The 16,503-nt window shown below is 37.4% G+C and overlaps 2 protein-coding genes across 2 annotated transcripts in view; both read right to left on the minus strand.

Moving 5' to 3' along the window:
- Positions 1–1,048: 1,048 nt before the first annotated feature.
- LOC115226285 overlaps positions 1,049–16,503 on the minus strand; it is a 111,069-nt gene continuing 95,614 nt past the window's right edge. Inside the window, exons 29-30 of the mRNA XM_036515213.1 lie at positions 1,688–1,829; positions 1,049–1,166 (exon numbers count right to left, since the gene is read on the minus strand). Coding sequence (XP_036371106.1) covers positions 1,150–1,166; positions 1,688–1,829 — 159 coding nt within the window. The 3' untranslated portion in view covers positions 1,049–1,149. The remainder of the gene's footprint in view (positions 1,167–1,687; positions 1,830–16,503) is intronic.
- Positions 8,468–16,503, minus strand: part of LOC118768536 — a 43,539-nt gene continuing 35,503 nt past the window's right edge. The window contains exons 19-24 of the mRNA XM_036515214.1: positions 15,586–16,503; positions 14,094–14,417; positions 13,463–13,631; positions 11,963–12,150; positions 9,081–9,465; positions 8,468–8,597 (exon numbers count right to left, since the gene is read on the minus strand). The exon at positions 15,586–16,503 is cut by the window's right edge and continues 2,142 nt beyond it. Coding sequence (XP_036371107.1) covers positions 9,202–9,465; positions 11,963–12,150; positions 13,463–13,631; positions 14,094–14,417; positions 15,586–16,503 — 1,863 coding nt within the window. The 3' untranslated portion in view covers positions 8,468–8,597; positions 9,081–9,201. The remainder of the gene's footprint in view (positions 8,598–9,080; positions 9,466–11,962; positions 12,151–13,462; positions 13,632–14,093; positions 14,418–15,585) is intronic.

The raw sequence follows: 16,503 nt of genomic DNA on the forward strand, positions 1-16,503 counted from the left end.
GCTAGCGCGGAAAACAAGACGTTAAACAATGGTGATGATGATGATCAAAACATCTTCACGATGATGGCCACCATTGTCCAGCTGATGTCCAAAATGAATAAGAATCATTTAATACAGACATATCAATGATTCTAGACCTACAAAATATTTCAAATACAAACCATCAGCTGTATTATTTCTTACTTTGTTTCGACTTTATAATAAAAATTAGAATTCATATATTGGACAATGCTTCATGCCAACCAGTCTCTAATATATCATCATCATCATTTAGCGTCTGTTGTCCTCGCCTGGCCCCCGTGCCGGTGACACGTAAAGCACCATCCGTTTCGTGGCCGTTTGCCAGCTCTGTCTGGCCCCCCTGTTGGTGGCACGTAAAAGCACCATCCGTTCGTGTCCGTTGCCAGCCTCGCCTGGCCCCGTGCCGGTGACACGTAAAAGCACCATCCGTTCGTGGCCGTTTGCCAGCTCTGTCTGGCCCCGTGTCGGTGGCACGTAAAAGCACCATCCGTTCGTGTCCGTTGCCAACCTCGCCTGGCCCCGTGCCGGTGACACGTAAAAGCACCATCCGTTCGTGGCCGTTTGCCAGCTCTGTCTGGCACCTGTGCGGGTGGCACGTAAAAAGCACCCACTACACTCACGGAGTGGTTGGCGTTAGGAAGGGCATCCAGCCGTAGAAACACTGCCAGATCTGACTGGGCCTGATGAAGCCTTCCAGCTTCACAGACCCCAGTTGAACCGTCCAACCCATGCTAGCATGGAGAACGGATGCTAAATGATGATGATGATGATGTCCATGCTGGCATGGGTTGGACGGTTTGACCAGGGCTGGGAAGGTGGAAGGTTGCACTAGACTCCTGTTTAATTTGGCATGGTTTTCTACGACTGGATGCCCTTCCTAATGCCAACCCTTCCGAGAGAGTATGTGTGTGTGTGTGTGTGTACACACACACACACACACACACACACACACACATGTATGTGTTGTAGCGAAAAGAAGAGGCTGAAGATGGCGACAAGATACAAGACGAGAAATGAAAAGACAAAATGGAGTTTCATTGGAACTTTTATTAAAATTTGTTTCTAATCGTTTTTTATTTGGAAAAAATTGATGTTCATCTTCTCTCTTGAGGAAAGTCCAAATTCAGATTAATAACTTCCACCATCTGGAAACGAGAAATGGTGAAGATATTCAGAAAGAGTGAGAAATGTAATATATGTCAAAAATACTGCTCCAGCTTGGCCAGAGTTATGTCTAATTAGAGCAATGGCAGAATTATTAAGTGTTGCTGGTTTCTGTTTTAAGTTTAAGTCAACTGACATATGATCAAAAGTATTCCACTTGTGACCTCCACCACCAACACTTTCACCTGATCATCATTATTACTCCTACCACCACCACCACCACCACCACCACATCATCCTTACTGTTCTATTTCTCTTATTTGTTTGCTGGTTTCAATCATTGTGGCCACACTGGAGCACCGCCCTCAATAGCTTTTACTGACATTTTCTCATATATTTCCCAACCAGTCTTATAATTATTTTTTTCTCCACGTCACACGATACATGCATACATACATATATACACACACACACACACACACACACACACACACACACACATGTATTCTTTCTGTTTTTTGCCCACTGGCCTTACCATTCCAAAACAAGATTGTCTACTTACAACACATTTTTGGCAGTGTGACCGGAACATTTTTATAGGAACATTGGTCAATGTAATACATTGAAACATTGCAAACGGTGTTGACGGGTGACCGCTCGTCCACTTCTAAGGCACACATGTGGTAGAAAGGCTCTGATGACACCTGTACAAAGAAATAGCAACAACAAAATCGGTGAGAATTATTCAAAATGACTTGAAATAATTGAAATATTTTCGGGTAGTTATTGCACAGAATCAGTTGTGTGTGAGTGTGAGTGTACGCCTCTTTATCCCACACGATTTGTCGACTTCTTCCTTTGTTCTGACTTTCTGTCTTTAGTCCTACAGGACATTTTCATTTTCCTTTGACACGTAAAAGCACCATCCGTTCGTGGCCGTTTGCCAGCATCGCCTGGCCCCGTGCCGGTGACACGTAAAAGCACCGTCCGTTCGTGGCCGTTTGCCAGCTCTGTCTGGCACCTGTGCAGGTGGCACGTAAAAAGCACCCACTACACTCACGGAGTGGTTGGTGTTAGGAAGGGCATCCAGCCGTAGAAACATTGCCAGATCTGACTGGGCCTGACGAAGCCTTCCAGCTTCACAGACCCCAGTTGAACCGTCCAACCCATGCTAGCATGGAAAGCGGACGCTAAATGATGATGATGATGATGATTACCCATATTCGTCTGTCTGGCAGCCACGTGACTGTTTTGTCTGTATTTGTATAATTGTTATAATTATTTTATTTTGTCTTGCTTGTTTTCATCATTGTCCTGTATATTCGTTAGCTATTTCCAGTGGCTCTTTGCTACAGGCACCACCAAAAGTGGACAATATCAACGATAATGGCGCGAAATTGTAATGATCTTTTGGATGTTGACTGATGAAGAGTTAGGTACAAATTTTCCCTTAGTGATGTTTTTATCAAATCTTTGAAATATTGTTTATGCAATGTCATGTACTCCTTATATATATATATATATATATATATACATGCATGCATGCATTCATATACATACATATGCATGCATGCATGCATAGATACATGCATATACATACATACATACACACACACACGCATATATATACATACACTACATATATGCATGCATACATACATACATACACATGTATACGTATACATTGTGTGTGTGTGTGTGTGTGTGTGTGTGTGCGAAAGGCAATAATATCAGAAATGTTATTCGTTATTTTAAAAATTGTCATAGAGTCACTTTCCAAAATAATTTACCTGTTTAAAGCAATGTCGCAACGGTGAAGCAGAATCCAAGAATATATCCCAACAAACATGGCTGTTCCTCCTCCTGTGTTGAAGTGCAACATCTCTGGATCTGCAGCCTCTTTCCTCTGTCCAAGAATTGACAAATTCTTCCAGGCTACTTCTACGCCACATATTATTCGGAACCATATCATCGATTTGTTCATTGTTGTATGAACCGAACAAACCTCTGACTCGACTGAAGAACCACCCACTGACCTCGAGGGTGACGAGTTCAATCCTAGGGTTGAACCTGATGTTGTAGCCTCGTTTGTTTTCAAGGATATAAGTGTCGCCTTCTCGGTAAATTTGTGTGTAATATTTATTGAACGGCAGCCTAACATCAGAGCCTGCAACAGTGACCTGTCAAAGATATAATAATAATAATAATAATAATAATAAAATAAATATAAAATCCTGACCCATATAAAATGGTGTGAATGTTCTGTATTTTTACCTTGCCATTGGAGTAAATAGTATAAACATTTGATTGTGAGTCTGTGATCGTTATGTATGTCATCTTTTTCTGATACTCTTCAAACTTGGCGACCACCTTGAAGTTCTTGTTCACCTCGGCCAACGTATAACCGCAAGATCCTTGGAAGTCATAATGGTATCCGTCGAATGTGGTTACATGTCTGCCTTTGAAGAGGGTGGCTTGGGCTGTAGATTAGAGAGAAAATAGACATATAGAAAAACACAACACAATCTGTTAACACAAGTCTGTTACAAGTGTTTTATAGTTTTACTTTATATGCCGGACACATGTTTCAGTAAAACGTCTGGTATTATTACATAATGGATGCTCTTTAGTTGGCACCAGCACTGGTGAGGGGACCAAGTTGCCACAAGACAAGAACCCCTCAACCGAGCAAGGTATAGAATGTAGTGCTTATTTTATCAGCTGGGATTTTAATTTTGACACAGGGCCAGGAATTTTCAGCAGAAGTTGATTACATTGACCCCAGTGTGCCACTAGCACTTATTTTATCGATCATGGAAGGCTGAAAGGTAAAGTCGACCTTGGCGGAATTTGAACTGAGAATCTAAAGCTAGAATAAATGCGGTCAAATACGTTTCCTGACAGCACTCAGCTCACTTCCTTAATAGTAAGGAAGCACTCGGTCGGTTACGACGGCGAGGGTTCCGGTTGATCCGATCAACGGAACAGCCTGCTCGTGAAATTAACGTGCAAGTGGCTGAGCACTCCACAGACACGTGTACCTTTAAGGTAGTTCTTGGGGATATTCAGCGTGACACAGAGAGTGACAAGGCCAGCCCTTTGAAATACAGGTACAACAGAAACGGGAAGTAAGAGTGAGAGAAAGTTGTGGTGAAAGAGTACAGCAGGGATCACCACCATCCCTGCCGGAGCCTCGTGGAGCTTCAGGTGTTTTCGCTCAATAAACACTCACAACGCCTGGTCTGTGAATCGAAACTGCAATCCTACGACCGCAAGTCCGCTACCCTAACCACTGGGCCATTGCGCCTCCTCCTTAATAGTAATAACCAGAACAACAATGATGATGATAATAATAATAATAATAATGATAATAATGGTTCCAAACTTTGGTACGAGGCCAGCAAGTTGGAGGGTAGTGGGATGAGTCAATTACAAAATCACCCGAGTATACAGCTGGTACTTATTTTATTGAAAGTTGACCTTGGCAGAATTTGAGCTTAGAGGCTAAAGGTGGGAGAAGAACTACCAACAATACAATCCATTGAGCTAACCAGTCTGTTAGCTCGCTGCCTTAATAATAATAATAATAATAATAATAATGGGGGAGCATCATAGCCATGTGTTGAGAGGGATTCTTTGGGGTTTGAATAATTCACCTCTGGAAACATGGGTGTTTCGTTCAACATCCTTAAACAACCCTTATTCAGGGACCTTTTGAGCGGGATGTGTTACTCGACCTGAGAAAATTCAAACTGGGCCCCACCTGTAAGGTCATGTGCTGTTTATCTTGATATGAGATCACCATGTTGTGCACATATGGTTGTGATGCATGTGCCTGGTGTACCCTTATCAGGCGGGTAGTCATGATGGGTAAATTGGGCTTCGTATATTTGTACTCCAGTGTCACTTTGATGGCATGCGCTGCTCTCTCACTCAATAATAATAATAATGAAAATAATAATAATAATAATAATAACAACAAACGGCTTACCTTTGAATGGTGGCAACCAGTTATTAACATCGGAACTTGGTTTTATGTCATAATAAATATCGTAGAAACCCCAGTCACTGCTGTACACAAATACACTGTCCCCTAGAAGGACCATATTCCTTAGGGCACTTGAAGAATATTCTGAAATCTCTTTGAGTAAGTCAGTTGATCTGTCATCTATGAGTGCCATGAAAACTCCTTTGGTCGGATTAAATTCCATGTAGCTGAGACTCGGCTGAATAAATGAGTCTTTGATGTAGTTTATTTTATATCTCAAGTTGTCGAAAATCATGTTGTTGAATGATATTAGAATTTTGGATGGTCTCCAGTATTCCAGGGCCCATAGCAACTGTGGAGAGAGGAAACAAAGAAACAATGGATAGAAAAAATGAAAATTCCAAATAAATACATGGAAAGAAACAGAGGCGCAGGAGTGGCTGTTTGGTAAGTAGCTTGCTAACCAACCACATGGTTCCGGGTTCAGTCCCACTGCGTGGCATCTTGGCAAGTGTCTTCTGCTATAGCCCCGGGCCAACCAATGCCTTGTGAGTGGATTTGGTAGACGGAAACTGAAAGAAGCCTGTCGTATATATGTATATATATATAAATGTGTGTGAATATGTTTGTGTGTCTGTGTTTGTTCCCCTAGCATTGCTTGACAACCGATGCTGGTGTGTTTACGTCCCCGTCACGTAGCGGTTCGGCAAAAGAGACCGATAGAATAAGTACTGGGCTTACAAAGAATAAGTCCCGGGGTCGAGTTGCTCGACTAAAGGCGGTGCTCCAGCATGGCCGCAGTCAAATGACTGAAACAAGTAAAAAGAGTAAAAAGAGAGAGAGACATGGCTGTGTGGTTAAACATGGTGGAGTATCTGGGGTGTTATATCTCGGAAATCCGCTGGCAGAATTCTTTCCCTTCATTGCAGAATTAATAGTCAAGACTATTTAAGCATTTTATCTGATCAAATTCCTTCTATGGTTGCGACACTGTTTCCAGAGGGAAACGCAATCTTTCAGGATGGTAATGCACCAATTCACACAGCTCAAGTTGTTACTGAATGGCACGAGGAACATTCTAGTGAAGTTGAACATCTTATCTGGCCACCACAGTCCCCAGATCTCAATATTATTTAACATTTATGGTGCATCTTGGAAAAACAAGTAATGAGTCAATATCCTCCATATTCATCACTACAAGAACTGGAGACTATTTTAGCTGAAGAATGGACAAAAATTCCTTTGGAAACAATTCAAACTTTGTACGAGTCCATGCCTCGAATTCAAGCTGTAATTACAGACAAAGGCGGTCCTACTCCATATTAAAATAAATTTGTTTGAAATTTTAAGGGTTTCCATTATTTTGTCCAACACCTGTATATGTATATATATATATATATATATATATATATATATTATATATATATATATATATATATATATATATATATTATATATATTATATATATATATATATTATATATAAAATATAAATATATTATATATATATATATTATATATATGTATATATATATTATATATGTATATATATTATATATGTATATATATATATTATATATATGTATATATATATATATATATATGTATATATATTATATTGTATATATATATTATATATATGTATATATATATATATTATATATGTATATATATATATTATATATATGTATATAATATATATATATTATGTATATATATATATATTATATATGTATATATATATATATATAGGTATATATATATATATTATATGATATATATATATATATATATGTATATATATATATATATATATGTATATATATATTATATATATGTATATATATATATTATATATGGTATATATATATATTATATATGTACATATATATTATATATATATAGGTAATATATATATTATATATATATGTACATATATATATTATATATATGTATATATATGTGTATTATAATGTATATATATGTGCATTATATATATAAATCTCTCACTGTGTGTGTTTGTGTGTATGCCGACTTGTATACGTACTCGCTTGTCCGTTATATATATTTATGAATTGATTAATTTAACCGTAACCGATTGATTGCACTACCTGATAAAATCTAATATAGATTTTATCCTTAATCTTAATATATATATATATATATATATATATCTTTATGCTTGTGTTGAATGATGATGATGATGATATATATATATATACGTTTGTGTATGAATGTGTAAGCGTAAATACGTGTGTGTATATGTATGAGTATGCATGTGTGTATGTATGTGTGTGGAAAGAGTCTTTTAGATAAGACTCTTGTGTCATGCATTCTCTCGCTCAGTTTAGTCTGGAGCAACCCACGAAAGAAAATTCTTGAGAATTCTTGCTCCATATCTTCTAATTTGCACAATCCTTTGGCATTCTCTGGTGCTCCCAACCCATCTTCAAAGCATTTCCCAGACAGAAGGTTGTCTTCGACAAACCTACCTCTTCGAAGGCATCCTTGGGAAACTTGAGCAACCTGTAAACTGTGCTTTGGTCATCCGAGGAAAATACACGCGACATTTTGTAGAAAGCATTGTCGAGAGATTCAGAGATTTCATATGCATAGTCTAAGGGAGATAAATGAGAATTATGATAGTTGAGAGTCATAATAGCAAAACTTAAGACACATCGTATACAAAATGTACCATACACAAGACCTACATTGCATTAGATATATCATATGTAAGAAATGTCATACATAAGGCACATCATATACAACACATATCATACACAGATGCATCATACATAAAGTACATCATACATAAGACACATCTTACATAAAGCACATCATACATAAAGCACACCATGTTACATCATGTACATCCATCATGAGACATCATACAGAAAACACGTCATACATAAGGCTCATCATAAACATATGACGCATCATGCTTAAGAAATATCATGCACACATCATACATAAGACACATAAAACACAAAATACAAGATCATACACAGTTGAGAGTAAATCAAACACAAGATCTATCATACACAAATCTTACAGATGAGAAACATTGTCAAACTTAAATGTTATGATGCACAACAGAAAACCATTATAAACACAAGACAAAGTAAATAGCAGGGATTGAGTCGTTGTCAAACAGGAGAGTCAAACATACATCAGGCAAGAGTCATTGCAAAAGAATGAGAGTTATCACAATTCATATCAACATTAGATAATGCAGTCCTAGATACACTAAGTCAGAAGGTAGGGATGGTCATAGCTGGAACTCCTTTGATCACAGGTCTACTAGAACAAGGAGTGACCTGGTGTTAAACAACAACAACAACAACAATAACTCACTTCTTATAACGGCGAAGAATTCACCGATATGTAAGTTGATGTCGTCTTGCAGGAAGGAGAGGTAATCGATGGCAAAGTTGTAGTGTTCCTCGATCATCTCACCTATATCGATCAAGTATTGCTCGAACATCTGTAAGAAAGAAAGAGGGGAGAGAGAGAGAGTTAATAATTGATACATCAACATCATCATCATTGTTTACCGTTCGTTTTCCATGCTGGCATGGGTTGGATGGTTTGCTTGAAACCAATGAACCAGACGACTGCACAAAGCTCCAGTGTCTGCTTTCACATGGTTTCTAACGAGGGTCGCCCCTCCCAACACTAATTGCTTTACAGAATGTAGTGTAGGTGCAAAATATACCTACCTACACACACACACACAAACAGACACAGGGAGATAAAGAAATCATACAAAATTAGTAAGGTTATGAAGGAAAGAAGAGACAAACTAACGGTAGTTTATGGAGTCAGCCTGCAAAACACATGACTGAAAAGCGTAGAAATATGAAGCAAAATATCAACAACCAAAGAGGTGTTCAATGAAGCTAAATAACAAAAGGAAGAAACAGAATTCAAATTTAATTTACTTTATTAAGATCATATTTTTACTTACTGAGTAGATTTCTTCGGCCTCTTCAATGTAACTGTCCACTATTACTTGAAGTTTCACCATCCAATGAGATACAACTTGCTGCCAATATTCCATCTCTTTCTCAAGTTCCCTCACAGCAACTTCATACAAATCCAGAATTCATCCAGGCAAGTGGCATAGGTGCGGGCGACTTGTAGTATTTAGATTCTGTGATCTTTCTCAGATAGGCGTAAGCTTGTGATTTAATGTCTATCAGTTCGTTACCCAAATACTCAATAACAGGTCTGAAGTCTTCCGAGAGCACGTCCATAGCTGTGACAAATTCCTGGTTTATTTTCTCGACAGCTCTTTCAGTTCTATCTTGAACTTTCTGTCCAAATGTACGCATTTCCGATGTGATGTATTCCTGGAGGAAGAACCCAATAATAATAATAACAATAATAACAATAATAATAATAATAATAATAATAATAATAATAATAATAATAATAGTTCCAGCTGAAATTGTAGGTTAAAATCCCATTGCTCGTTATTAGGTCGTTGTTTAGCCCAAAAGTAGCTTACAAATGTACAATTTTGACTGAAACTTGTAGATTAATTTATTTAGGGTGTTCAATAAATATGAAAATGTGTATTAATAACCATCTTTCTTCGTTTAGACTTAGGCATAAAGCAAAGAGTACTTCTTTATCTAGTAAGATCTGAGAATTTAGGGAAAGTAAGAATAGATTTAGCCTTAAATGGGATATAATACGGAGGGTGCAACTATTTAGAGATAGCAGATATGGATGCAAACTTTGTTCCTTGGAAATTTATGAGATTTTAAAGTACAGAGACAAGAATAACCTACTTAATAATATATTAGAGCTTAGGATATCCTGCATGAATAGCATCACCTGCACATTTAAATACCTTCGAAACAAATACTATTATACTCATAATATTTTGAATTTGATGGTAGAAATTAACTTGAGGTGTCATATCTTGTATAATTTGCCCTCTAGTGTAGTTAATTATATATTATATTGTATTATATTTTATGTATATTATATGTTATGTATTATGTTATATAATGTATTATATATAATATTGCCCTCTGATAACCCCTACCAGTTTAGTCTACATTCATCCTATACGGTGATTACATTGTTTTTTCCATCAATTCCAAGACTTTCTGCTCTGTCAATCAGAATAGGTATATTTGTATTGAGTTATCAGATAATACGCCTCCCTTAGATAAATCCTACACTCCCTATGAACTATGTAATTCTACATACAACAAATGCCTGTAATATTATATTTTATAGAACCGCATCCAATGATATACACATTTTAATTTATTTACCTCTTGATTTACTTTATTAGGAATACCTCGACCTATCCTTATTATTTATTTACCTATTATTGTTGCATTTTTTAAATTTAATTTTATTTTGCTTTCCTATTTACCTTTGTATATACTAGTGTAGCTATTATATTTTATAGACCGCATCCAATGATACACATTTAATTTATTTACCTCTTGATTTACTTTATTAGGAATACCTCGCTATCCTTATTATTTATTTACCTATTATTGTTGCATTTTTAAATTTAATTTTATTTGCTTTCCTATTTACCTTTGTATATACTAGTGTAGCTTTCTATGATTTGCAGAGCATGTTAAAACTTCTTTCTGCAGGTAAGCATAGTAATATATAATGCAATACGATACTTAAATTTATATTTTAAAAATTTATATTGTATAAATTTAATACATTCTTTATATATACACACACATATATATATGTCTTATATATGTATATGCCATATTTTTATACTGTTATATCTCCTTATATCCCTGCATCCTTTAAGACTTTTCAGAATTAAAAAATTAATTATATACTTATATTTAAAAAAAAAGTTTATCTGTTATAGAACTATTTATCTTATTTTTTTTTGTTTTTGCATTAATACCATGACATCCTTCTTACTTATTTGCAACACACACATGTATATATATATATATTATAGTGAAGGCGCATGGCTCGGTGGTTAGAACGTCGAGCTTACGATCGTGAGGTTGTGAGCTCGAATCCCTGACCGGGCTGCGTGTTGTGTTCTTGAGCAAGGCACTTTATTTCACGTTGCTCCAGTTCACTCAACTGTAGAAATGAGTTGCGACGTCACAGGTGCCGAGCTGTATCGGCTTCTTTGCCTTTCCCTTGGACAACACTTGTGGCGTAGAGAGGGGGAAGCCGGTATGCTGGTCTTCCATAAACAACCTTGCCCGGACTTGTGCCTGTGAGAATAACTTTCTAGGTGCAATCTCATGGTTAGTCATGACCGAAGGGTGTCTCAGCTCAGCATATATATATTTGGTGTTCCTGCTAGTGGTGGTGCCACGTAAAAGGCATCCAGTCCACACTGTAAAGTCGTTGATATTTGGAAGGGCACCCAGCTGTAAAAACCATGCCAAAACGGACCTCATCCGTGTTGGTGCCATGTAAAAAGCACTCAATCCACTCTTCGGGTTGTGTGTGTGTGTGTGGTGTGTGTGTGTGTGAGAGAGAGAGAGAGAGAGAGTGTGTGTGTGTGCGTGTGAGTATTTGAGTCTGCTCTCCATCACCACTTGACAACTGGTGTTGCGTTGTTTACAGCCCCTTAACATAGTGGACCAGCAAAAAAAAAAAAATACAAAACGACAGAATAAATGGCAGACTTCACAAAAGAGAAAATAAGTATTGGGGTTAATTTGTTTAACTAAACTCGTCAAGGTAGTGTCCCAGTACGGTTTCAGTCTAATGACCGAAACTTGTAATAGATAAAAGACGAAAAGAATACTCTGAACAAAACCCCAAATTCTTGTTTTTCCTGCAGCAGACAAACTTATCCAAAGTTAGAAAACCGCTCACGTGACTTACTTTGATGTCAGTCGTGACCGAAGGGTTCCACAAGAAACTGAAAAACACCACAGACATGGGCCTCTTTTCAATGGTGAGTGAGAAATCGTTTCCTCTGTTCCAGTAAGCTGTTCCCATACGATAAATCTGTAACATGAATTTCTCGTCCTTCAGTTTGGCGTCAAATTCGACTTTCTTGTTAGGGTCTTCTGTAAAAGAGAAAGGTTTTTGTAGAGGAGAAGGGAGGTGGGGGATAAAATGTTATCACCCAAAATATCAACGGGTAACAAGGGATTCAAAATAATGAGAAAATGTTGTTTAGATTAGACTAGCAGTATCGCCCGGCGTTGCTCGGGTTTGTAAGGGAAATAACTATATAAGCATTTTTAGAGAGTTACTTCTCTTATAGATGCCAATTCGGGCTTTCTTAGCCATTTCTGTTTTGGTGTCTTCAAGCCATGAAGTCGTTGTTCTAAAAGAACGCTGGTCTCCTTCACAACGCTTTACGACGTTAATTTCACGAGGGAGGGAAGAAGGGGGAGAAGCAAACACAGGTGCAGGTGTGACCATGGACGCCAACTCCGCCGCCATCGACACACGAAAAATTATGCATTAAAATGGAATTAAAAATGATGTTAAATTATTTTTAAAATCGTAGACTCATCGTAGACGCGCGCTAATACTCAGACGGGCTCGATATGAATCACGACTATAAGATACCCGAATTTGGTTAAACTGCACCGCAAAATGTGGGAGTAGTTAGGAATCTAAATCGAAGGGGACAGACACTCACACAACTACAGTTTTATATATAGAGATTTGATTCAGTAGACCTATGATCAAAGGGGTTTCCAGTGCTGACCCTCATGTCTGATACTACTTTTATATTTTGGCACAAAGGAAGCTGTTTCGGGTGAGGGTATATATTAATTACATTGACACCAGTACTCAACTGATACTTATATTATCGACCCCGAAAGGATGTAAGGTAACGTCGTGTTCGGCGGAATTTGAACTCAGAACGTCAGGACGGACGAAATGCTGCTAAGCATTTGTCCGGCGTTTAAACGATTCTGCCAGATGATCGCCTTAACATCATGTCTTATATTAAAACATGGTGTACCTAATGCCGGTGCTGCTGATGATAATCATAATCATCATCGTTTTTGACGTTCATTTTCCCAGCCTCGTGTTGGTCGCACAGAATTCACTGAGGAAGATGTTCTGCGGCTGTGTAGTCATAGAAACTCCGTCATTGATTCATGCTGTCCCTATTTTAAAGACAGTAGGGAGTTTGTTGAGGGGGAAATTTGGCTGTTACATTGTTTAAAGTCAAGTGACTACACAGAAGCTCCCTCATTGGTTCATATGGCCCCTATTCAAATAAAAGCAGGGATATTTTGAGGAGAGGTTTCACAGTTACATTGCATGTTCACTGCAGCAATCAGTTAACCTTAAACTAAGCACATATACACCCATTAAACTATCCACTTCTAGTTAACAACCAATATTAATAGTTACCTGTGTTATACGCGATGTTCATGGACATTTCATTGTTATATCTCTTGCCAGTGGCTGACAGAATCATTTCTCTTATGCCATTTCTCTCCTTGCCTAATTCAGCACTAAAGAATTTCTGTTGTATATTCAAACGCCCTGTATATTCCATCTGCAGATCTGGCTTTTCAAACTGGTGTGTCAAATTGTATATAGAAATAAATTATTGGAAACAGAAACATATATATATATATATATATATATATATATTTATATACACGCACATACACTCGCACACACACACACCACAGACACACACACACACACACACACACACACACAGACACACACACACACACACACACACACACACACACACACACACAACACACGCACGCACATACGTACATACACGAAAACATGATATAAAGGTCGAAACAATTATTACAAAATGTATAAATCCTAAGAAATGTGGATTTTATTTACATATATAAAGTAGAAATATGAATTATGTATGTGTATATATGATGATGATGATGATGATGATGATGATGATGATGATGATGATGATGATGATGATGATGATGATGATGATGATGATGACGACGACGACGACGACGACGACGACGACGACGACTCTTTTATCAGTTCTTACCCTCATTTTGACCTCCCTTCGTGCACTGTCCACTTTAGCCCACATCAAATACTCCTGCTGTGCATACCTATTACTCTGATAGTTCATACGCATTCCAACCAAATTTATCCCTGGACTTTGACTGGTGAAGGCCGCTAGTTTCAACTCCAGATTGGAGTAAGGATGTGTAACGATCAATTCCAAAGTATTGTTTTCTCTAACAGAGTAACTCGTTAATTCAAAGTTAACGGTGTTGCTGCGATCTTCATAGAAGCTAAGCTCAGTATTCCAGCGGAACAAAGTGTTTCGGTCGCGTCCTCTGAACATGCTTTTTATCTGCAAGTCCTAAAAAGAAAAAGAGAAATGAAAATCATTTCAATGAGACATTTAAAATATTAAGGATATTTAGACCACTGTGAGTTAGACTAATGACCTAATGACATTTAGAACAGATATAGTTAGACTAATGAAGCTGAACAATTACAGTTAGATCTGAGGCAGTAAGAAAAATGCAGTTAGACTTATGACAGTTAGACCTATGTTTTATAGATCAGATACAAAACAATTAGACTAATGTGAGTTAGACCAATGACATTTAAAGCGGAGGCTGTGGAGATATTGTTAGATCAAAGATAGTTAAATGAATGACATTAAGCCCAGAGACAGAGAAGACAGAGTTAGACTAATGACGTTTAGACCATTGACAGAATAAATACGGTCAGACTAATCCGAGATTCCTCTTGGCACTGATTTTTATCAGCAAAATCTGACAAAGAAATTCATTCATGGTTAGACCAATGACACTTAGAATGCATAGATATTTTAGACCATTGACAGTTAGATTGATGACAGAGCAAATATAGTTAGACTAATATATTTAGACAATATCAATTAGATCTGATGTTGTCAGACATATGACAGACAAATTTCATTTAGATCAGGGACAAAACAGACTATTGAAAGTTAGACAAGTGATATTTAGACCAGAGGAATGATACAGTTAGACTAATATAGTTGGACTAATTGTAGTTTACCTAGGCTGTGTTTTGCATTAGCAAAACCTGAAAAGCATTTAATTCTTAATACCAGTTTCAGTTAAGATGCTGGGAGTTAGTCCATTGATATTTAGACTAAGCAGAATTAGACTAATGATGTGTAGAACAAAGACTAATGAAGTTAGACATCAAGAGTTGAAGCAGAAAAGGACTTATTCACCATACCCTTTCAAACAATGCATAGCTCGACAGATGAATGTATATATATATATATATATATATATATATATACATTCATCTGTCGAGCTGTGCATTGTTTGAAAGGGTATGGTGAATAAGTCCTTTACTTCGAAACAAGTGTTGGTGAAAGGAACGTCGAAGCGCAGAATATTGTCCCAAGACACTTGGTTTCATTATCGCCAGCAAAGATAAACAAAACATAATAAAGACAACTACTATGCCAACGACGATGAAGAAAATGATGATGAAGAAGAAAATATATTTGGAATTTTACTTACGTTTCTGTGTTTGGGCAATCTGATGGTCATGTCCATGTGCATTCTGTTATGATCTCCGGAGATGAAGGAAATGAGTTCAAACTTCTCATGCCCCTTACTAGTATCAGGCACTACGGTGAACACGGCCGTGTGTTGATTCTGTCTATATTCTAAGCTGGCTGCCACCTTGCTGTTCCGTCTGGGCGTCGTCAGAATCAGTAAAACTTCTGTTTTGTCGGAATGCTTTATCTGAAGTTCCGCACCAACTTTCTGGTCTTCCCTGTCTCCCCATGAAAATTCGCTCATTACTAAATATAAACCATATGTTGCCTTCAGATGAAGGTTTGCAGTGTAAGTGGTGTATTCATCGCTAAGTTTTACACTCATCTGTCTGAAGAATGTTCGCCTGTCGTCTGCATTTACATATGACATCACAAGTTTAAGCTGTTTATGTTTTTGAACACGATCGAAATGCAAGTCAAATTCAGTAATGAAACCGTTTCTGTTCGGATAAGCAGTGATTCCGTAATGTTGATTTGGAAGCGTAATACTAGCTTTTAACCGTGGTTTCTCTGCGTTGAAATCAAACCTTAATTCAGTAGTTCCAAATTGTGGTGTTGTAATTTCAGCTAAAACACCTTCCAGATTGTTCTGATTGGAAAGGTCGAACTTGTACTCTTTGTTGTCAATAGTTACGCTGGTGAAAGCCTTAAACCTTTGCAGTTCACCTTCGAAATTTAGTCTTGCTTTCCCTTTCGGGAAAAACAGGTTCATGTCCACAGATTTACCATTGTTAGATGCTGACAGTTCCAATGCGATGTTGTTTCGCTGTAGCTGGGCCATGACTTTGAACTTCCTTTGTTTGCCAGAGACAGTAATAAACAGATTTTCCTCAAATGAAGGACTCTTCAGGTTTGCTTTAATAATCTTTTTCTGACC

The sequence above is a fragment of the Octopus sinensis genome, linkage group LG30 (genome assembly GCF_006345805.1).
Source record: "Octopus sinensis linkage group LG30, ASM634580v1, whole genome shotgun sequence".
Taxonomy (NCBI): Eukaryota; Metazoa; Mollusca; class Cephalopoda; order Octopoda; family Octopodidae; genus Octopus; species Octopus sinensis.